Genomic DNA, 23,365 nt, shown 5'->3' with positions numbered 1-23,365 from the left:
TCGGGATAGTGGTGTTGAGAGACTTAAGATACAGAACAGTACCCCCAACACGGGATTCCTCCTATTGCCCTCTTCGGCATTTTTCAAGCGTTTGTTTACACGTCTGGCCCCGAGGAATCAAAAAATGAGGATAAAAAGGACTGCCCTCAAGGCCTTGACACTCTTATCACCTACCTTGTGCCTTCTCACAACCTTGTGAGGAAGGTCATATATCCTCATGTAACACATGAGAAAAGGGACCGAGAACGTGCCTGGCCTAGTTCCACATAGCACGAACTTGGCCCATCTTCCTGGATCCAGGGCTGGTGGGCTTCCTAGGCCATATTCTTCCCCTGATGACTGCCAGGCGTCTGGATTCAGGGACCTGGGTAGAATGGGCGACGCCTTCACTGACCCATAGAATGTGGGCTAAGCCTGACCTCAGCCACATCAAGGTGAAACCCAATGCACACGGTGAGGACCACACCTGCGTGGAGCACAGACCCTGGGGGAGGCCTCAAAGGCAGAGCGGCCCTGACAGTTCTGGTCCATCTCCCTCATTTGACAGCTGGAGTCACTGAGACCTAGAGTAGGGCTAGGGCGGGGTCTGCCTCAGGTCGAACGGGAGTCCAAGGCAGTGTCCGGTGTCCAGGCTCCCTGCCAGTTGGTCTGATCCACTATAATCAAGACAGAACTATTCCTTAACATATGTTGTGCAGGTGCAGTTTTTGTGTGCCCAGGTTTAAAAGTGTGGAACCTTCCTCCTCCATGCTTGCAGACTCAGAGCTCTCTCCCTAGCTGGAGGAGTGGAGTTCAGCCTGTAGGTGGGGCACTGTAGAGAGGAGGATGTCCCCCTGCAAGTGTGTGAGCTTTCTCCTCAGGGCTGGTAGTAAAGTCTTCTCTAATCCCAACTCCGCTTCTGGGGTAACGGGCCAGCACTGAGCTTGGAGCTGGCACACCTGGGCTCCCCTCTCTGAGCCCCATCCCTGTGTCTGCCTGCACCCCAGGATTCCCAAGGACGTAATGGGCCTGCAGGGACTTTGCAGGCTGGAAAGGGCCAGGCACACCGGAAGCCTTATGCTTCCTGTGTTTGGAACCTTGGAGTCCCTGAAGATGGAGAAGGAACAGACTTCAAGAGAGCAAATTCCTGGCCGTTTCCTCATCCTCTGGGGTGCTCTCATTATTCTGCAGGTGTTTGTTGGACAGCTGATGGGTGCTGGCAAGTGGGGTCATGACTCAAATACGTGCTATTTCGGGTTTTTGACTTTAATTATGGAGAATTTCAAAAGTAGACAAAATAGTCTAATTAACCTATAAGCATCCTGCCCCTGGATTCAACGATTCTCGACTCATGGCTAGACCTGTTCCATAGGTATCCCCACTTCTCCCCACACTCTGCTTTATTTTGTAACAGCTTTATTGAATTTGAATTTTTATATCATAAGATTCACTCAGTTGAAGTATACAAGTCAGCGATTTTTAGTAATTTATGGAGCTGTGTCACCAACACCAACAGCCCGGTTTTAGAACAACCCTGTCACTCCAAGGAGATCCCTTGTGTGCATTCATAATCAACCCCTGTTCTCGCGCCAGCTCTAGCTGACCCCTGCTCTGCTTTCTGTGGCTGTAGCTCTGTCAGTTCTGGACGTCCCACTTAGCATCTGGCGTCTTTCATGTAGCATGCTTCTGAGGCTCACCTGTATCGTCGCATGCCTCAGAGCCTCGTTCCTTTTTACTGCTGAACAGTACTCCGCTGCATAGAGAGACCACATTTATCCATTGCGTACATAGACCACAGGGTAACTGCAGTGAACTCTCTTAGTTTTATTTCGAAGCAAACTCCAGACATCGTTTCACTTTATCTGCAAATGTTTTAGAATGACTTTAAAAGATGAGGCCTGGGGTGCCTGGGTGGCTCAGTCGGTGAAGCGTCCGACTTTGGCTCAGGTCATGATCTCATGGCTCGTGAGTACGAGCCCCGTGTTTGGCTCTGTGCTGACAGCTCGGAGCCTGGAGCCTGCTTCAGATTCTGTGTCTCCCTCTCTCTCTGCCCCTCCCCTGCTCATGCTCTGTCTCTTTCTCTCTCTCTCAAAAATAAACATCAAAAAAAAAAAATGAAAATAAATAATAAAAGATGAGGCCTTAACAAGCATAATAACCATGGCTCCATGATCACATCTAAAAAGTTAGCAAATCTGTAATGTCCTCAAATATTTCAAATACACAGTTTGTGTTTGCATTTACAATAGTTTCATAATATGTCATAATAATTCTTTCACAGCTGTATTTTTTACAGTTTATTTGTTGGAATCAGGGTCCACACTGCGACCTACTGATACATGTCAAGTCTTCTCTAACCTATAGGATTCCCTCCATCACTCTTTTCTTGCCTTGGAATTCATCTGTTGAACAGGGCACCCACACCTTGTCATGTGGCCGGTTATAGAGGCAAAGAGCATCGGCGGCGGTGGCAGGGGGAGTGGAGATCACGTGCACATCCTCAGGCAGCTGGGGAGGCAGAGGCCCGGGAAGGGAGACACCTGCCCCCAGGGCCGGGCTCCACCCCAGCTGCCTTAGGCATCCAGACCCCTCTGCCTCCTCAATCTCAGGTCATCGGGCCAGGCCCTGAGGACACACCCCCCCCACTCCAGCTTGTGCCCTCCTCTGGGAAGGTGTGTAGGTGGGCAGGTGTGTGGTCCCACAGGCTGGGAGCAGTTGGCCTGGCACTGGCCCAGCTGCCGAGGCCATCTGAAGCTCGGCAGCGAGCCTGGAGGAGCTCAGCAGGTGACGGGGAAGCCTCTCTGGCCGAGGTAGCCACCAGAGGTAGCCAGCCCTGCAGCCTTGTCCCCATGCCCTGCCCTTCTTCGTGCTGCCCTCCTTCTCACGTGTCTGTGTTTCTTCTCTCCTCCATGCTATGGCAGTGGTGCCCCGTGCTGATGAGACAATACTTGGTGCAGCCCCAGGCAGTCCTTTTCCAGGTAATTTCCTAGGGACCCGAATGACGCCCAGCACCCACGTTCCGGGAGCACGTGCCTCCTGGAGTCCCCTTTAGGATTCCTTATCCCTTGTGGTGCTTAGTTTCCAAAGTGCCGTCCCTGTCCTTATCCTTCAGATCCTCGTGCTCGCCCTGGCAGGCAGGCAGCAAGGGGTTCGACTGAAATCTCCTTTTATTAATGAGGACAAGGAGGCTCCGAGAGCTGGCCTGGCCTGCCTCAGGTCACACAGGTGAGAAAGAGGCAGCGCTGGGGGGAGAGCCCTGTGTTATTGCTCCTAGTTCACTGTTCTTTCTACCACAGGGTCAAAGGCTATGAGTGATACAGATAAACATGAGCTGAGGAAGTCCACTCCCCTCCCCGAACCTCAGTTTTTCCAGGTTGGGGAAGATGACCCTGAGTATCCGTCTGGCTCAGACACGGGAGTGTGTAAGACTTTCCATCATCTGGAGCACAGTGTCCGCTGTGAGGAGGGTGTGCATCCCTGGCGGGCTTGACCTTGAGCCCTCCCAAGAATCTGTGGCAGCAGGCAGAGAGTTTTATCCCAGTTGGTTGCCTTGGAGTGGACAGTCTGTGAATTGCCGACTTCGGTTCATTTATCTTTCTGGGTCATAGTCAAGGATGGCACCAGGGGGCCCTGGTGGGAAGGGAGCAGAAGCCCAAAATAATACTCTAAGAAAGAACCCTAAGAGCTCAGAGAAGTTGGAAATGTGGGACGCAGCTGTTGCCTTGTGACTGTCAGTGGTGGGGAGGAGAGCAGAGCTATGTTGCCAATGTAGGCGCACCAGCACACTTCCGCGCATGTGACTGCCCTTGTTCAGTCATCTTCAGCCCTTGGCTTCCCAAATAACTATGAGAAATAGAAGTAAATTGTCACTGTTCCCAGAGGCACCAAGAATGCCTTCTCTCTTCTCTTTTTCTCTCCTGATCTTCCTTTTTTTCTTTTTCTGTCATTCTTTCTACCACTCCCAGCCTCCATTTTCACAAAGGACTTGAGGTGTCCTGAAAAATAAACAATTACATGTATCTAAATTGGTAAGTTAAGGCTGAAAAGAAAGTTCAGAAATTATGTAGTGAAAAAGGGAAGATCATAACACCAGGTGCAAGCAATGATGTGGTTGTGGTGGTTTAACACTGAAATAGACTGAGCTTCCTGGCAGCCAATGCAAAAAGGGATATATAGTGGTTTCCAGTGTTCCTGTTGTTCAGCCACAGGCAGGTTAACCATTTATCAGGAGAAAAAACTGGCTTCTGGGGTACTGAATTGCAGGAGGGATTGGCAAGGACTTTGAATATTCAGTGGCAGTGTCTTCGGAGGTTAACAATTTTTTTTTTTTTGTATGGTGCTTCTATTTCCTCTAACAAATGTTGAATATGTGATATGTTATCACAGATGAGTGAAAGCACTTCCCCAGAGCGTTTAAGGGTGGACAAGGGCATTGTTTTCTGGTCACCTGACTTGATGAGGGGAGAGGTGGGAGGGGGGCAGGGGAAGGTTGACATATCACTTGGAGTTCTTGTTGAAACACTTCTCAGTTAATTTTGGAGTGTTGTGGTTGATGTCATGCTACTGGATCATATATTCACTCATTCATTCAAAAAGCACTTCAGGGGCTCTAGGGATGTTCCATGCTCTCAAGGCAACCTAGAAAGAGATAGACAAACAGCCATTAAACATGGCGAAAAGTGATCATGGAGGTTTGTGGAAAATGCCATCAAGTGTGGAAGCATAGACAAGGGAGTCATGATTTCATTGTAGCATGTGGGGCCCAGGAATGGCCTCACTGAGGAGGTGACATTTGAGCTGGGTCTTGTGGACAGTGTAGGAGTTCTGTAAGTGACTGAGACAAGTCCTCCGGGCAGAGGCAGGCTGTAGAGCAGCCACTGTAACAAAGAAGCAGGAGACTGGAGAGAGTGCAGCTTCCTTTCAAAATCATACCAGCTCAAAGGGACAGGCAGTGACGAGGACTTAGGGAAAAAGTCCACACCAACCTAAATGGCAGCATCCCCTGGCTCGTACAGGAGCAGGGTGAGCACTGTGAATCCCACCAAAGAGGAGAGACTAGGCAGGGGGCAAGACCTGCAAGGTGGTGGCGGTAGGAGGGACAGTTGGCAAAGGGCTGCTGAGGGCCGGTTTCTAAGTCCCCTGTCCCCAGAATCCCCACTCTTTAGGGACATTCACTTTACCTTCTGGCAGCCAGTGGTGGTTGGGAGACTGGATTTTGAGACCTCCTAGCACATGTGTAACACAAGTTAAAGATTTGGTGTCTTGGAAAGGTGATCCAAACTCAACTGTCAAAGCGACTGGGCAAACTTTTTGTAAAATGCTTTTTAGTTTATTTATTTTTGAGAGAGAGAACAAGCCGGGGGGTGGGGTGGGCAGAAAGAGAGGGAGAGAGAGAATCCCAAGCAGGCTCTGCGATGTCAGAGCAGAGCCCGACGTGGGGCTCGAGCTCATGAACTGTGAGATCATGACCTGAGCCAAAACCAAGGGTCAGACGCTCAACCGACTGAGCCACCCTGGCGCCCAGTGACCGGGCAAACTCTGACAATGAATTTATGGACTAAAACAAAATCAAATAGCAAAAAGACCCTTCCAATGGGACATCAAAGAAATGAAGAAATATCCCTATTGGCCACCCTCTTGCAATTTTCTGAAACTCAGGTTGGGCTCTGCTTCCTTGGGGGAAATAAAGGCTCTCCCTTGCAGACCCAGCTGCCCTAGCCTGGCATCTAGGAAGGGTAGGTCTGGCAGTGGGGTGGGGAGGGGCGCAGGGATGCTGACTCTTCATTGAGATTGCTGCCTGGACTGCCTAAAGGTCACTCATTCATTTGTTCATCCATGTGTTCACTGTGCAAACCCTTCGCAGGCGGATCCCAGCTGCACTACCTTTCCGTCTTTGCCTCTTCTAGTTTCACTTCCTTCAGCTATTGTCATGTGCCCTGTTTCAGACCACTCCTGTCCTCTTCCCTCGGAACCTTTCTTCAGCTCTTATCGGCCTTGAGGGTTCGGGACAGCTCAGACCCAGGCTGAATAAAGCCTGGGCAAGAACACTTTCCTGGCCGCTTCCTGCTCCATGGTCAATTAATGTCTCTGTGTTCCTGCTCCCCTTCGATAAAGCTTCTGGGGCCACATATCTTTTCCCTTGGGGTTTGTGGATGAAAGTCAAAGAGCATGTCTGGGCTTCACATGCATCTTGTGCACAAGAAAGGCTCAATAAATACTGAACATTCATTATGCTCAGGCCTCCACCAGCGCCCTTGGTAACACAGAGAGGAAGGGGCCCTGTCCCCTACCCCAGGGTCCCGGGAACCCTAGAAGACACCATCTCAGAAGAGAGCCTTACAGAAGTGTTTTGACCTCCTGTCTTTGCTCATGGCGATACGCTGAAGGAGCTGTCCAGTGAGCTTTACTTCCAAGGTCCTTTTTCAGCAAATGCCTAATGGCTAATGCCATGACCAAGTCTCCTTCTACGGAGAATGAAGTCTAGACAGTGACCTTTTCCCAACAGCTCCTTGCTGCATAGAATGAAGACTTTGCTGGTCCTGACCTAAAGCAAGAAAGAGCTTTTCATCTCCACTTCTATGTGAAACAAAGATTTATAAAACAGGGCTTCTTCTTTCTGTGTGTGGGAACCTTGGGTATTTTTCTGTTCTAGTCCATTCTCATTTCGTGTTTTTTTTTTTTTTTTTAACGTTGGCACTAGCAAATTGATTTCACATCTGTTTATAGGACAGGATTTACGGTATGGGAATCATTAGCGTAACCGTCAAGACTTTGGAGTCGGATCGACCCAGTTTGGAATCCTGGCTCTGGCACCTAGAAGCCGTGTGACTTTAGGCAATCTACTTCCTTTCTATAACAAGTCTCAGTTCGTCATCTGTAAAATGGGGATAACATAGAATCTATTCCGTGGAGTTACTGTGAGGATTAAATGGAAGATTCAGGTAAAGCTCCTGACACAGAGCAATTGATCAATAAATGTGAGCCTTCGACGTGATTGTGAAGATTATGGTTCTTACTGCCCTGACACCTCATGGTGAGGCCAGTGGGGCAAAGGCAGGGCTCCTGCCTCCTAAGAAATGGTAGTTAGGAAGGGCTTCCTGGAGGAGGAGGCATTGGATCAGGGTGGCAGGATGACTAGGACCCACCCTGTGGTGAGCATCCCAGAACCACTTGTTTCCTCTTGAAGGGCAGGTTTGTTCCCAAGGATGTTTGACTGGACCTAGAGCTGACCACGTTAGATGCCTTTGCCTTTCCCATTTAGGTCTCCAATCCACCTGGAATTGATTTTTGTGTCTGGTATAAAGTAAAGATCCAATTTCTTTTTTCCCCCTTGTTTCTGAATGGATAACCAGTTACCCCCGCACTGTTTATTAGAGTCCATCCTTCCCTGCTGATTTGTACATCACCTCTCTCATATATCAAGGTTCCATCTATGCACAGATCAGTTTCTGGACTCGCTTCTGTTTCATTGATCTATTTATCTGTCCCTGTGCCAATCCTACCCTGTCTTAATTACTACAGCTTTATAGTGATATAGTCGGGGAGGCGTGTCCCTATCATGTCCTTCTCCTGTAGAAGCCTGTGCTCTTCTCTGCATGTTTCCGAATTAGCCTCTGCTGGAGATGATTGAGAGTCCCAGAGCTCTGGACAGAGCTGTCCTCGGTGAAACTCACGGCAGGGTGCTTGGGCCTGCACCCTCGTGGACTCACTGTTGCCCACCACCCCAGGCTGAGCTGCCCAGGAAGTACTTTCTAGTTCAGATGCAGAGAGAAGCACCAGGAATGTATCCGAGTCTGAGTCCCCTCTGCCTGCCACTTGCTCAGTGGCTCCCCTGGTTCCCTTCCCTGTGGCTCAGTCCTCAGCATCCTCCTCAAGGTGCCTGTGTCTCCTTTCAGAAGGCGGCTTCCTTCCCTGTCCCTGTCTGCCAAGGATGTAACCCTGGACAGACAAGGATGTGCCCTCCATTGCGATGCCAGCGTCCTGGAGGGAATTGCTCATGCCAAGAGTTTGGCATACACAACCAAATTCTTTGGCTTGGGCGTTTGCAGATATTTTCTGTACCCGAAACTAGGCCTGGGGGTTGCGTGGAAGGAAGAGACCTGGAACTCACACTTATAATTTGGTCTGTCTCTGAGTGGGAAGGCCCAGGTTGGCATCTTCTGGAGGCCATTTGACAGTGGCTAGGATGTCAAGGAAATGACTCATCACAAGCTCTGATTTCATGAAATGGCTTAAAGGAAGGAGCATGACCCTGGGCCAAGTGCCCATGGCTGCTGTGGACTTGGTAAATCAGATGTGTGCACCTCACAACTTGCAGCACATAGTTTACATGCTGCCGGAATTCAACACACTTACCAAACTGTGGTTCATTTGGTTTGATGTATTGGATTTTGAGTGAGAGTTTCTGGTGGACTACTCCCTGGACTGGGATTCTGCCCCACTGGCCATGAACAAAGCCCTCTTTGCCTTGGGCCTCAGTTTAGTCATCTGTGAATTGAGAGTTTGGCACGGATGAGGTCTCAAAGTCCTTTTAACCTTGTGTCTGTGATTCTGCATCTGTGGTTTAAGAGCATTGAAATCAGAAACTTTTCTTTCTATCCTCTTGGCAACAAGACTGTTATTTCCGCCTTGCTTTTAGTTACTGATATCTACCTCCCTGTATTCAAGACATTGTCGGTGGCCACTGGGGCTGGGCAAATGGAACCTGCAGGCCACAAGAAGCTAGGTTTGAATTCTTGTGGAGCTGCACCTGACTCCTGCCCACCTCCCTCTTCACCCGGGGAGAACTGTCGACTCTGGATACCTGTCTTGCTCTATTGAGCTGAATCTGCCTTCTCAACACTGGGGGGTTTGCGAGCCCCCCGTGGGCCCTGGCACTGGCCTGGGCTAGCCCAGCGAGGTGGCTGAAGCCCAGAATGTGGCGGTGGCGTTTGGCTGGGGTGCTTTGGAGTCTTGATGCTGAGACATTTCTGTTTTGTTTCCTTTTTCAGACCACTGAGTACTCAGCTATGGCCTCGCTGGCTGGAGGGCTGGATGACATGAAGGCCAACCTGACCAGCCCCACTCCCACCGACATTGGGAGCAGCGTGCCCGGGCCACAGTCCTACCCCATTGTGACAGGTGAGGGCACCTGGGGTGGGGGAGAGAGAGAGAGACTGACAGAGGGAGACTGAGAGTGCCTGCATGGGCGGGGGGAAGAGTGGCTTGGTGCTTCTGGACTTGACGGGCCATTTTTGTTTTAGTAAGGTTCTGGGGCCCTGGAATTGGTCAGGCAGGATACTGCCGGGGCCCAGAGCTGCGGCTGTGATGAATCATGGCTGTATTTGCTCTGATAAAGCCAGCGGAGAGAGAGTGTCAAATGGGCTGTGGGCTGGGACAGGTGGCAAGAAAGGCCCATGACAAGAAGGGCCGTGGTGACTTCGGGATCTCCTGTGGTTACAGCCAGGAGGTTCAGAGGTCTGGGATTTATCCCTCTCACGAGAAGGGCAACCCTGCTTAGTAGGACTTGAGAAGGAGCAGACTCCTGGCAGATTGGCATTGGTATTTCGGGTTTCCAGGCAGAGACTGAGTCAGGAAGGGTAAGAGGTTTAGGCTGAAGGTGCTTGGCATATGCAAAGTAGCTGCCTTTCTGGAAGGCCCAGGGCCAGCCTCTTTAGCCGTCAGTGTAAAGATTGAGTTTGGATCCTGGAGGCACATTGCTGGATTTGAACTTGCCATTGACTAACTGTGTAATCTTGGGTAAACGTATAAGGATTCTGGGCTATGTTTTTAAAAAAATCTCTACAGTGGGAATGGTGTTATTGTGAGGATTAATTCATTAATACATATAAAGTGTTTAGACTCTTATTTAGCACACGGCAAGCACCCAATACATGTTGCTGTTATTCCTCTCAGAGCCTTCTCGTGGTGGCCGGTCACATTGTTGGGTTTGCTGCTGCAGAAAAGGCTGGACCACAAGGGCTGAGTCAGGCAGACACCTCTTCCTGCTCCAGCAGCAGTGGGATAACATGAGGGGACAGACCCTGGAAGTTTGTCGGAGCTGGCAGGCAGGAAGCAGTCTCAGATACTATACAGACAGATAATAGGAGGCTCAAGGGGAGCACTTGGGCCAGAGCCTTGGGGTCCAGTGGGGGGTAGCAGGATGTCCCTGTAGGCTGGTAGGCAGGACACGGTAAGAAGTAACAGAGACAAGGGCTTCTTAGAAGTGCAGGCGGGCTATGGTTGTGTCGGGGAAGCTGGGGATTGTGCTCAGGTTTGAGTTTTAGGGGAGAGGGCTTGACGTCACATAGGTTCCGAGACAGAGAGAACCCAGCTCTGAGACCTGTGCTGATAGGTTGGCACTGAGGCTCGTGGGGCTCAGACAGAAGCAGTGGAGGCCCTGTTTGCAGATCTTGGCAAGCTTCTGGGGGCAGCTGAACCAGCACAGGTGGGGAGGTGTCAGCACTGGGACAGGGATAGAGGGTGGGGAGCCTCCGTTAGAGTGGGGCTTTACTAACAGCACAGATGTCCCATGAGGTCCTCTCCCCTGATGTCACAGAAGGTTTCAGTTGACCCAGGCAGTGGGTCTGGGTGCGGATTGGGTTTTCAGGTAAACCTTTGACCAAAGACTTGTTTGTACTCCAGACCCAAGTCAGAATCATGCTTGATCTTTAAAAAAAAAAAACAAAACAATTAATTTTGGAGATAATTCTAGTCTCTGACCCATTGTTTCTACTTGTGTTGCTTTTCACTTTCATCTTTCCTAAAAACACATGAAATTACCTGCTGTAGAATTTTAAAAGCACTCAGGTAGTGGATGGCTACTTTGGAAGAAATATTTTCTGCCTTGTTCTACAGAAAGTAGAGATAGTGAGCTCTTTTGCATGCCCTTCCAGAAAGGTGTGTTTTCCTGGGTGTTCATTGCTGAAGGGATATTTCTCTGGAGGACCACATAGGGCTATGAAAGAAAGATACGCAGTGGCAGATGAAGGCTGTAGGGGAAAGTCAGGGTTACATTAAATGAAGAGCTCTTACTGTATCTAGGACCACATCGTGATCATGTGCAATTCTGAGCTATTTTACTTTATTAAAATTCTGTAAAATTTAGTTTATTTTTAAAAAGTTTACCCATGTCTTTATTTTGCTTGATTTCGCATAACGGTATGCTTGATGTTGAAATATTGGAAGTATTCTAATTATAAATATAATCATTAGCTTTTTTTGTGAGTAAACAATAGCTAGCTAGAAAAATAATAGAAGAGTCCTTTAACAATAGTACCAAAAAAACCAATGCTGAGGAAAAATTCACTTTAAACTCCACCAAGGGACATAAAAGAATAAATGGAGAGATATAACTTGTTCTTGGGGAGGAAGACTCAATATCATAAAGTTGTCAGTTTCTTCTAAGTAATCTACTAATTCAAAGGAATCCCAATCAAAATAGCAACAGAATTTTTGGGGGGGAATATGTCAAAATGATACCAAATACTGCAAAAATAAGCATTGAAGCATAGCTAAAAAATTCTGAAATAGGGAAATGAGCAAAAGTTGTAGCCTATTTAAAAACATTATGATAAAGCAGCAGCACTTAAAACTATTTTTTGTTTTTTTAAGTTTATTTATTTACTTACTTATTTATCTAAGTAATCTCTACACCCAGTGTGGGGCTTGAACTCACGACCCCAAGATCATGAATCATTTGCTTTCCCGACTAAGCCAGCCAAACACCCCTAAAACTATTAGTAATGAAACTGAAGTTATGGACACATATAATGGCCTAGAGAGTCCTTAAATAGATCCAAATAGGTATGGGTATTTATAAATGTAATATCTCAAATAGGTAGAGAAAAAGATAAATCGTTCAGTTAATGATGTTGGGACAACTAGGCTTGTTGGATACATACCTCACTTTTTATATCAAAATAAATTCCTAGTTGATCTACACTTTCAATGTAAAAAATGAAACCATAATAAACTAGAAAAAAATGAGGGATACTTTTCTAGAATCTTAGAGCAGGGAAGGCCTTTTAAAATCTGTTCCAAATATAAAAGACAAAGAAAACTGGTCTAAATGACTGTTAAAAATGTAAGTCTTTTGTCTGTATGTAAAAACATTCAAAAGACAACAAAATTAGGGGAAAAAAGTGGAACACCGATGACAAAAGCTAATTTTCTTAATACGTAAAGGGCTTTTAGAAATGAATAAGAAAAAAATCAGTAGGAAAAACAGGTCAAGACTGGATAAATTCATTGGAAAAAATACAGATGTCCAACAGCACATGAAAAGGTACATACCTGACTCATAGTTTTAAAACTGCAAATTAAAAGTCATGAGACACTTTAAAAAGTCAATTAGCTTACCGAAGATTGAAATGTTTCTGGAGGGCAAGTGTTGGAGAAGGTATGAGAAACAAATATTTTCATCCACTGTTACAAATCAGTGTAACCTGTTTTGGAAGGAAATTTGGCAATATCTATCAAAAATGTAAGTGCACCTACCTACCCTCTAACCCAGAACTTTCATAATCAAGTCACAGATATATTCATGAATGTACAGTGATACCTTTATCTGTATAATAATTATGGAATTATTTATAACAGCAAACAAATGGCCACAAGGCAGTGTCTGTCAATAGGAGCTGGTTAAATAAATCATGGCTCCTTCATAACACAAAATACTATGCAAACCAATTAAACCAATTAAAAATAATTAAGTAGAGCTGTCTGTGCTAAAATGAATAAAGGTCCAAGATAAATTTTTAAAATTTTTTTTAAATGTTTTATTTATTTTTGAGACAGGGTGAGACAGAGTATGAAAGGGGGAGGGTCAGAGAGAGTGGGAGACAGAATCTGAAGCAGGCTCCAGGCTCCGAGCTGTGAGCACAGAGCCCGACGTGGGGCTCGAACTCATGGACCGTGAGATCATGACCTGAGCCGAAGTCGGCCGCTTAACCGACTGAGCCGCCCAGGCGCCCCTCCAAGATAAATTTTTAAATAAATAAGCAATTTGTATAATACTATGTTAAGTATGATCCCATTGGTGTGAAAAAATACAAAGGACATACACACAGGGGCAGAGGCACACACAGGCAGGTCAGAGGCTTGTGTAATGAGGATTCTTTAGAAGATCTCCAGCTCTTCTCCTGCTTTATGGGGCATTGTGTTGTTGGGGTTCTCTTCCCAGTCCCACCTAGCATCCCCTTGGGATAGCAAGTATTTTTTTTTTCATTTTATTTATTTGAGAGAGAGAGAGAGTATGCACGCATGAGCTGAGGAGAGAGGCAGAGGGAGAGAGAAAGAGAATCCCCAGCGGGTTCCACAGTACCTGACGCAGGGCTCAATCCCACAACCTTGGGGATCATGACCTGAGCCAATATCAAGAGTCGGGTACTCAACTGACTGTGCCACCCGGGCGCCCTGGGATAGCAAATATTAACAATGCCCCTTTACTCTCCGGAAATTAAGATCACATCTGACTTCAAGTTAAATCAAAATAAAGCCTTAATCATGAGATATAGGAAGAATGAAAGCGAAATTGTTTATAATGAAATGCTATGTACTTTGATAAGCAAATACCCTGCGTGTTTGAACTGCAAGAAATAATGAAGTAGTTCGGGGCTTGCCCCATGCACAGAATCACTATGAATGCCACGGCCCTGAACGCAGACTTAGGGACTCCTATTTACTCATACTGCGAGCCTGATTTTATGAATTGGGTGAGGAACTCTTGGCAAAATTCCAAGTAAAATAAGATATGAGCTTTTCTCGGTTTACACAGTAGTTGCATTCCTAGAAAATTCAGTGTATATTACGACCATGGAGATTGCAAGTTCACATTTATATGTAAATGAAGTTCAGTGCTAGACTCAAATAATTATAAACAGATTTTTCACCTGTCCTGTTTGGCAGGACATGACAGAATGCAAGATGAAAGGAAACGTCGCTGTGGGAACTCTTCCTCTGCAAGGCAGGGATGCCTCTCAATTATAGAAAAGCCCCCACAAGTTTTCAGAGCACCCTCTAGGGGGCAGTTGCTGACCCTACTGAGAAGTGTTAGAACACCTTGAAGGAATGCCTCCAGGAGCTGTTAGGATGGCAGTAATTTTATTCCCTTGTGTTCATGGATGTGTTGACACAGTTCTGAACTCTTCAGGGAGACCTTGAGTCTTCCGGCCCCACGCCTTACCTTGTCCCCTCCCCACAAAGCCCAGAGCGTAGTTGGCGCTCAGTTGGGCTGTGAGCCAGCCCAGGACTCTAGCTGGGCAGTGCCAGCCTGGAGTGCGGGGCCGGGGGAGGAGGTGGCCTCCGTCCTGCTCCATCTCGGCCCTTACACTCCATGCTGTGCAGGGAAGGTCTCATTAGAGAATGAGTCGATTTCTCTCCATCGTTTATATGCCACATTAAATATTAACTTAAACTCCTGCTCTACCAGCCCGGGCCGCGGTTCAGAAGCGGCTCACCATTTGCAAACCAGTGACATGGCCAGCTTGCTCCTGCATCATCAGCAGTTTGGGGCCATCCTGATTGGGACTAATTCTCGGCAGGTGTGTCCTTGGGCCACAGGCCTGCCCATGGGGCAGCCACTGTGCCTACCTGCCAGGGAGGACAGCGGCTGGGGTGCCAGGCCCCCTGCTCACCCCCCTACTGGTAAAGGGCCTGGCAGTCTTGCCCTCCACTGTGCCCCCCTGACCCTTGCCTGAAAGAACAAAGGAATGGGGCCAGCCTGTGTCCTTGCTGGCCTCTTCCCCTGAGGACTATCTTTTTGCATCAGCAGTTAGAATGGAGGGAGGAGACTGAGGGAGGCTTCTCATCAAATAAGTTTGGGCAACACTGGCGTGGTGGATACCTGTCGGGGTATGAGGCTCCCCCTGGGCACTGTCCCCTCTAAGTAAAAGACACCACTAGTGGGGCAGCAGATAGGCGCCTACAAGGACAGACAGAATGCCACCAAGTCCCCAGGACCACCGGCTCTGATTTGCTGTGCCCCCAGGTTCAATGTTTGGAGCCTCAATATCCCAAGCCTGGAAGCCCAAGAAAGTCCACCCTCTTCTGCCTTTTTCATCTGAGCAACAGCTGAGGGTTGGAGGAAAGAGCACTAGATTAAGAGTCAGAGGAATGGGCATAAGCCTGGACTTTCCCCCCTTAATTGTCCTGTCCTTCGGCAAATAGATTGTCCTCTTGAGCCTCAGTTTTCCAATCAATGAAAAGGGGATGGCAGTTCCTGCCCTGCATGCCTCTTTTGGCTGTTGCAAGGATATAATGAGGCAGTGGGGGGAGAGAGTTTGAGAGCCACCACGGGGGCATCTGAGTGTGTGTGGGGAGGTGAGGGAGAAGGTAATCTGGCGGGTCCAGGATCCAGTGTTGGCACTTCCCAGCCTCTCTCAGGACAAATATCGCGACCGCAGATGGGCAGGGTGGGAGTGTTGTGCCGTCCAGCTGCTCACCCGACAGCTCAGCTCGGGAGACCTAGGTCCAGAGAGGGGAGATGCCCTGCTCAGGGCCACATCCAGTGAGTTAGAGCTGGAACTAGGGCTCGCCCAGGGCCCTGACCTTTGTGGCCTGCTGCCGTTATGTGATGGGATGGACAAAAAACAAAACACAACAAACAAACAAAATCCCAGTTTAAAGTTCCAGAGGGCGCCTCTTCTAGCATGTAATTGAGAATGTCAGCAGGAAAGCCAGACTGCTTAGCTTGAAGCCCAGTGTCACCGTGTTCTAGCTGGTTGACCTTGGGCAGGTTACCTGCCTCCATGCCCAAGTTCTCCATCTATAAATGAGGCCCAAACAGAACTCACTGTAGGCTTCCTGTGAGGATAACACGAATGGTCCATGCGGAACCTTAGCACAGTGCTTGGCATGAGTAAACGCTCAACAGATGGTAGTTATTAGTATGTTTCGGAGCTCTTGTACCAAGATGTCTGGCCAGCACCAAGCCACTCTGAATGGCCATTTGTTCATCTTTCCATGGGGAACACTTCTTAGATCTGTTTTTTATGAGCCTTTGAGGCTCAACTAGGCTCAACTAAGTATCTCTTCCTTCAGAGTGAAATCATAATAAATAACAAAAACTAAAATATGAGAAATTCCTTATGTATCCAGTTTGCCAAAGGTGCTTCAAAAAATATAATTAAAGCTACAGTACAGCATAACATCTTACAACAAAAGGCTCAGCCATGGAGCTTTCCTCGGAATCCCGTGGAAGATGCTGGGATGCCAAAGTTGTGTGCGCAGGAAAAGAGTGTAACGTGAATAGTTACTGTTCACTGGACTCACTCTGTGCCCAGCTGGGAGAACGATGGTGATCTTGGTGGACAGTCCCTGCCCTCACTGGGCTTGCTTGCTGGGAAAAGCTGGACAATTCACAGCAAACAGAGGGGGGAAAAATGTGCAGTTTCATTTCGTAATGGCATGTGCTTTAAAGAAACTAGCTGGTTGAAGAGATGGTTGGTGAGTGGGGCAGGGGGTGGAGCATTTGATCTGAGATCCCAGTGATGAGAGGCTTTGGGAAGGTTTGGGGGCAAGGTATTCCTAACAAGATACAGCCTCGGTAAATGCCTTTTAGCTGTAAAATGAACGAGTGAATGAGATGTGGAAAGGAGGAGGCCATTTCTTGGTTCTTTCTCTGCTGTTAGTTGGGTTCAGCCCATAATCAGGCTTTGGGGACTCTTGCAGTCAGTGGAAATGAACTTCAGAGGTTGAGTAGTCCATCCCTTCAACCCCCGCCCCCCGAGGATCTGTTCTACATCAGGGATTGGTCACCTCTGGTGATGATGATTTCGCTACCTCAAAGGCAAAGAATCTTCAAACAGTACGTACCTGCAGCTGTTCTCCACTGAAAGTGATTTCCATTCCCGTTAGCAACCCAGGCCCGAAGTGTCTCCAAAGTCCAGATGGACATCCATGGTATGAACTCGTAGACCCAGCCACTGCCCAGCACCTCCCTCAACTGGCGTTCTATGTACCCACTGTGAAGCCCAAAGATTGTTTGGTCCGCATAGTGTCTTTTGAACTTAAAAAAAAAACCAACTTAGACTAACATTTTAAAGATTGGAGGAGAACAACCCAAATGTCCATCAGTAGGGAACTGTTTAAGTAAAGAGTAGCTTATCCGTACAATGGAACGTGTGCAGCTATAGGAAAGAATGAGGAAGCTCTCTATGTCCTGATAGGGAAGGAGCTTTGAGATACATTATTCATGAGAAAAGCAAGACTGCTGTGTACAGAATGCTACCTTTTGTGTAAAGAACAGAGGGACAATGGGAATGCATTTGTATTTGTGCACACGTGCATAAAGAAACCCTGGAAGGATACTCAGGAACTTAATAACCGTGTTTAGGCAGAAGCCGTGAACTGGATGTGGGAAGAGGACTTTTTTACTGAATACCATTTACGTTTTTAATTTTTCAAATGTTGTCAATATATGACTATCAAAACGTTAAATTAAAAGTGCCTTGGGGTGCCTGGCTGGCTCAGTCGGTTAAGTGTCCCACTTAGGCTCAGGTCATGATCTTATGGTCCATGGGTTCAAGCCCTGAGTCAGGCTCTGTGCTGACAGGTCAGAGCCTGGAGCCTGCTTCGGATTCTGTGTCTCCCTCTCTCTGCCCCTCCACCACTCACACTCTGTCTCTGTCTCTTTCTCTCTCTCTCAAAAATAAACTTTGAAAAAAAATTGTTAAAAGCACCTTAAAATCAGGAGATTTAACATAAAGATTAAAATGTCTAACCTTTCTTTAAAAAGTTGAAAAACTTGAGGCACCTGGGTGGCTCACTTGGTTAAACGTCTGACTTCAGCTCAAGTCATGATCTCGCGGTCCATGAGTTCGAGTCCCGTGTCGGGCTCTGTGCTGACAGCTCAGAGCCTGGAGCCTGCTTCAGATTCTGTGGCTTCCTCTCTCTCTGTCCCTTCCCTGCTTGTGCTCCGTCTCTATCTTTCAAAAATAAGTAAACGTTCAAAAAAATTTTTTTAATTGAAAAACTTGTCCACTTTCGGTCCACATCCCCATACTACTACACTCAGTATAGCGGAGAAGTGGCTCCGCCTACACGTGAGTCTTCTGTTTGCCCCAGATTCCCGGACAGCTCACTAATTTACCATGTTTGTAGCCCCTGTGAATTTACGAGTTCTTGACTTTGCTCCAGCCCCATCCTTCCTTGTCTCCTCTTGCTCCTACTTCTGTCCGACAGAAAACCCTTCTGTCAAGTCAGAAAGGGCTGGCCACAGGTGTCCAACTGGCCTTGCCTGTTTCCGACTCCAGGTCTTAGGTCAGGCTGTTCTGCCCGCCTGGAATGGCTTTCCCCAAATATCAGCTCAGCGTGTAACCCATGCAGTGGGGAAGGCCTGGAGGACTGAGTGCAAAGGTCCCGAGAATGTGCAACAACATGGAATTTCATCCCAGTGCAGTGATGTCACACTCTCTCCAAACGAGATGTTGTGTTTCAGGGGAGCGCGACCCAGAGAGAAAACTCAGCATCTGAGACTGGAACCTTCCCCGTAGATACAAGGCTATTTGCATTCCAGAAAGATTCAAGGCGAATACGATTGGGGTTTAAAGTATTTGGTATGGGATTGCTAAATAGACTTAGAGTTGTAGATTCTATAGAAACCTGGAATTTTGGAATGTTTGTGTTTAAAAGGATACTCAGAGGTTCAGAGAAGCTGAAGCTCTGATCATTTTAAAGCCAAAATGAAATTCAAGCATCTCTGTAATTAAAATGCACATCAAAGGAAAATATGATTTGCTTTCAGGTTAGCATAGTGTTCCTAAGAACTATTTGTTGAATAAATGAATTAATATTTGTGGAAAGTGCAGTGTCAATTAAAAAAAATAATTTCAGCAGAAAGGACTCTGGTTGTTTCTGACCTTGTATTTCGTAGGATAAAAATAAACAAAGCTGGATGGCCGTCCTGGTAATGCACTCATAGATTTTTACACTTGCGAGCAGCTTCGAAGCCGACCTTTCCAAATAGCCTTCGAGCAGGTCTCTGGGCCTCCGGCTTCCCAGCCCACCCTGCTGTGATCCATCTTCCTAAAATAGCGATTTCATTAGCTTGTTCTCCTGGTCAGAGATCTCCACCGCCTTGCCATTATCTGCAGGAGAAAGCATACCAGACTGTAGTGCCTGGCAATTTGCAGGTTACTGCCATTCATTATTCACTCACTCACTTATCTCTTCACCAAAACCAACTCCTCCTTCCTGTCAGACTGTAGCCTAGCCTGAGTCATGAGGGTTATAGAGTCCCTGCCCTCAACATGCTTACAGTCTGATGGGGGAGGCAAAGGCGGTTGCACGTACAAAGCAAAACAAAACCAACAAGAAAAACAAGGGAGATCCCATGGGAGAAGCCATGCTATGTGAGGGCACTGAAGAGGGAATGATGGCCTGTCCCTGACTGTGGGCTTTGGGGACATTTTGTGGAGAAGGCCATGTCTAGGCTGTTCTGGGAGAGCCAAGCACTCCAGGCTTCTGTTTTCTGTTCTGAAGCTTGGCTTGTTCTCTTGCAATCCCCCTTTCCTAATTCCTTTTTAGTCACAACACAACACGTGCCCATGGTACAATAAAGCCAAATGGCGTGAAAGTGTGTATAGCTTCATATGACCATATCCCCTCACCCCATTCCTAACCTCTTCTGCTGATGCCATCAGAGTTGATGGTTTGGTATATGTTCTTCCAGAAGCTTTTCTATATATATATATAAATTATATAAATTTATATATATTTATATATATATGTATATATGTATATAAATATATATATATATATAAATTATATATATGTAGCTTATTTCCTACAAATGGGTTTTTACTCCTCATACTGTTGTTCAATTTTTGAAAATTGTATTTCACGTTTTATGGATACCCAACATGTCGATAGGGACAGAACTTCTATCCTCTCTAATGTTCTTAACTTTTCTCAAGCAATACAAGCTAGAGAATCCATATTCTCAGGGCTAGGGAGGGGGAATCCCTCTCAGTATTCAATACTGGGGCTTCAGACAGAGAAGGATAGCGTCCAGGGAGGAGGGCAGGCAGGGTACCTTGTCCCCCAGGCTGTTGGCTTACGACAGCCGACCTGGGGCCTGGCTGCTACCTCCCCTGTGCTCAGGGCTGTAGGGGGAGAGGCGTGGTTGCTGGGAGTACATCAGGGAAAGCCACAGGGAAGCAAGCTTTAGTTGAGTGCAAAGAAGAACTTTTAATAGTTAGAGCTCTCTGAAACTGGAATAGGCTGCCTCAGGAGATAATAACAATGATAGCTAATGTTTATTGAGCATTTGTTATGTGCTTTGGTTCATTTCATCCCTTATTCTGTGGAACACAGGTACTATTTTTGTCCCAACTAACAGCTAAAGAAACTGCCTGAATTCACACACCAGTAAGTAACAAAGCTGGTTTTCTCCTTACTTCTGTACGGTATGGTTCCTGTAGGTAGTAAGCTCCACGTCATCAGAGGTATCCAAGCAGAGCTCTCTCACATTTAACGGCAGCACAGTTAAACTAGCAGCCACTGGGGTCTGCAGAAGCTGATCACACTGCACAATCTCTCATATAGACTCTGAAGCCAGACTGCCTATCTTTGGATCCCAGCTCTGCCACTTATGAAGTGGTGACCTCAGGTGCTCAATTGTTTGCGTCTGTGTGTGCCTCAGTTTCCTCATCTATAAAATGGGGATAGAAACTCATTATATGGATAAAATGAGTTGATATTTCAAAGGCACACACACAAAAACCCTGGCTTGGAGCACAATAAATGCTGTGTAAGTATTGATTTTAAATTAAAAAAAAAATTAATGTTTACTTATTTTTGAGAGAGAGAGAGAAAGGGGCAGAGAGAGAGAGAGAGAGGGAGACACAGAATCTGAAGCAGGCTCCAGGCTCTGTCAGCACAGTGCCCGATATGGGGCTCAAACCCATGAACCGCAAGATCATGACCTGAGCTGAAGTCGAACACTTAACTGAGCCACCCAGGCGCCCCTAATTTTTGATTAAAAATAAGATAAAATAAAATTTTGGAGCTCAGGAAAGGAGCCGAAGCCAGAGAGCCCAGGGGTCCGCCATGACAAGAGGATGGTGGAAGACCTTACTAAGGGTGGCATGTGTCCCGCATTGAGCAGGCCTGATGGCTCCCTCTTCTGGATATTCCATTGGTCTCCTCTGTTAGTTTTTACTTGCTGCTGTAACTACCACAAGCTTGGGGCTTAAACCAACATAAATTTATTTTCTTACCATTCTGGGGGGGCAAGAGTCTTAGCATCAAGGAACTGCATTACCTTCTGGAGGCTCTAGGGGAGAATCTTTTTTTTTTTTCTTTTTTCTTTTTTAACCTTTTCCAGCTTTTTCTAGAGGTTGCCTGCATTCCTTGGCTCATGGCCCCTTACCCCATTTTCAAAACCAGCAGGGTAGCATCTTTTTTCCCCTTTGACCTCTGCTCCTGCTGTCACCTCTTCTCGCTGTGACTCCGACCTTTCTACCTCTCTGTATAGAGACCCTTGGTGATTACATTGAGCCCACCTGGAAAATCCAGGATCTCCTCCACGTCTCAAAACCCTTGATTTAATCACCCCTGCGAAGTTTCTTTTGCTTCGTAAGGTAACATAGTTACAGGTTCTAGAGATTAGGATGTAGGCATATTTGGTGGAGGGGGAGATGTCCATCATACCTACCCTTACCTCCCCTGAGCTCACTATAAAGGTCTCCTTGAAGACTCCACGTCCCTTCATACCTGGCCTGACCCATCATCTGGGAGGGAATCAGGTACCTCTTTTGCTCTGTTTCTGTCTGACCTGTCCCCACCATGTCTGTAAGCACTGCTGGTCCTCACTCTGTCTCCTCCATCTGACCCACTGTTGTGACAATCGTGCCTTCCCCAGGTGCCCAGGGCCAAGAGACTGGAATTTTGGTCCTGGATGGGCCCTTGGAGATCATCTAGTGCAACTTCCTGGGTGAGCAGATAGGAACACTGGGGACTGAGAACTCAGGGTCTCCAAAGTGAGACAGCTCTGGAATCCATATCCCTTGACTCCTTTTCTACCTAGTGCTTCTCCTCCGTGCCAGACTTAGCCTTCGTCCTTCCAGAATGCAATTGTTTCCCTTTCCTCTCCTTGTTTCTCAGCCTGCCTGGTCACTGCCATCTGTCTACTTCATCTGTGAAGCTGTCCAATGGAACCCTTTATCCAGGCTTATCTATTTACTACCGTCCAACTCAGCCATGCCTGGTCTCACTCGAAGCCTTTTGCTTCTGCTGGTTCCTCTGGCTTAGAATGCTTGTCATTTGCTCAGAGGTAGTAGTAATGTGCTGTGAAGGATGAGCACTGGGTTGGCTTGGAGTCAGGGTCACAGATCTTCATCCCAGCTCTGCCATGCTCCTTGGTGACTTTGGGAACATCCTTCACCTGTCTGAGTCTCAGTTTTCACATCTGCCGATGGGAATTATAATCTGGGCTCATCCCTTCTTGCAGCACTGTGGTGAAGTGCACACGAACTATAAGCTGTAAGGATCTGTGCCCTTTCTTAGGACTTCATGGAGCCCGTGCCACCTTGACTGCGCCAGGTGCTCAGGTCCTGTCTCCCGTCAAGAAGGAAAATGTGAGTTGATGCAGGGCTTTGCCTGTAAAAGGCTTTCGTGACACCTACTGAGGAACCGAGGAGTTAGCAGGCCTGCTGGCAGTCTTGGCCTGTACGCCTTCAGGGAGTGTCTGCAGGGAGTAGTCCCCAGGTGCCACCTTCTCCAAGAAGTCCTCTCGTTTACCCCACAGTCAGAGTGATGTCCACCTCACCTGGCCTCTGGGGACCAGCCCACCTGTTATAATGTTGTGCCTTGATTTATCACTCTTTGTTACCAGCCTAACTTTCTCCTTAGACTTTGAGGTTCTGAATGATATCTGCCTTCCCCGGAACAGCCTAGCATGGAACTTGAACATAGTAGGTACTCAGGAAGTATTTGTTGAATGGATGGACGGATGGATGAACAAATGAGTTGTCTACGTGATTGATTGTTACTAATTGCCCCAAACTCCACTCTCCTAGGTTATTACCAAGGTTATCAACCCCCTAGATTATTATTATTCACACACTAGAATCACTTTGATAGGCATAAGGCACATTTGAATGTAATGTATTATCGCGATTATTATTTTTCTTCAAATGTATAAACTTCTCGTCTGCCACCTTCCCCCCTGATCCCCCCCCCCCGCAGTGTTCACAGCCCAGAAAAAATCTGTCTCTAATTTATCTCAATTAGTTCTTATTTTCATTAACTAAGAGGCTGTAGAAGTTCTACTCCCACCCTAGGTCTTCTATACATGTTTGGTAAGGCTGGTTTGGGCATGGATCCTTAACAGGCACCTGTTGTCTGTCCAACTTGCCCATCCAGAGATATGTTTACCTTTCCGAACGCACTGCTTCCTTTTGTC

At 47.2% G+C, this 23,365-nt stretch overlaps 1 protein-coding gene across 1 annotated transcript in view; it reads left to right on the top strand.

The window, feature by feature from the left end:
* Window positions 1–23,365, top strand: part of PAX5 (paired box 5) — a 187,839-nt gene that overhangs the window by 99,517 nt on the left and 64,957 nt on the right. Inside the window, exon 7 of the mRNA XM_043565614.1 lies at window positions 8,970–9,099. Coding sequence (XP_043421549.1) covers window positions 8,970–9,099 — 130 coding nt within the window. The remainder of the gene's footprint in view (window positions 1–8,969; window positions 9,100–23,365) is intronic.

Source organism: Prionailurus bengalensis, chromosome D4, assembly GCF_016509475.1.
Source record: "Prionailurus bengalensis isolate Pbe53 chromosome D4, Fcat_Pben_1.1_paternal_pri, whole genome shotgun sequence".
NCBI lineage: Eukaryota > Metazoa > Chordata > Mammalia > Carnivora > Felidae > Prionailurus > Prionailurus bengalensis.
Note: the sequence above shows the minus strand (reverse complement) of the source record. Positions and strands in the feature narration are given on the sequence as shown.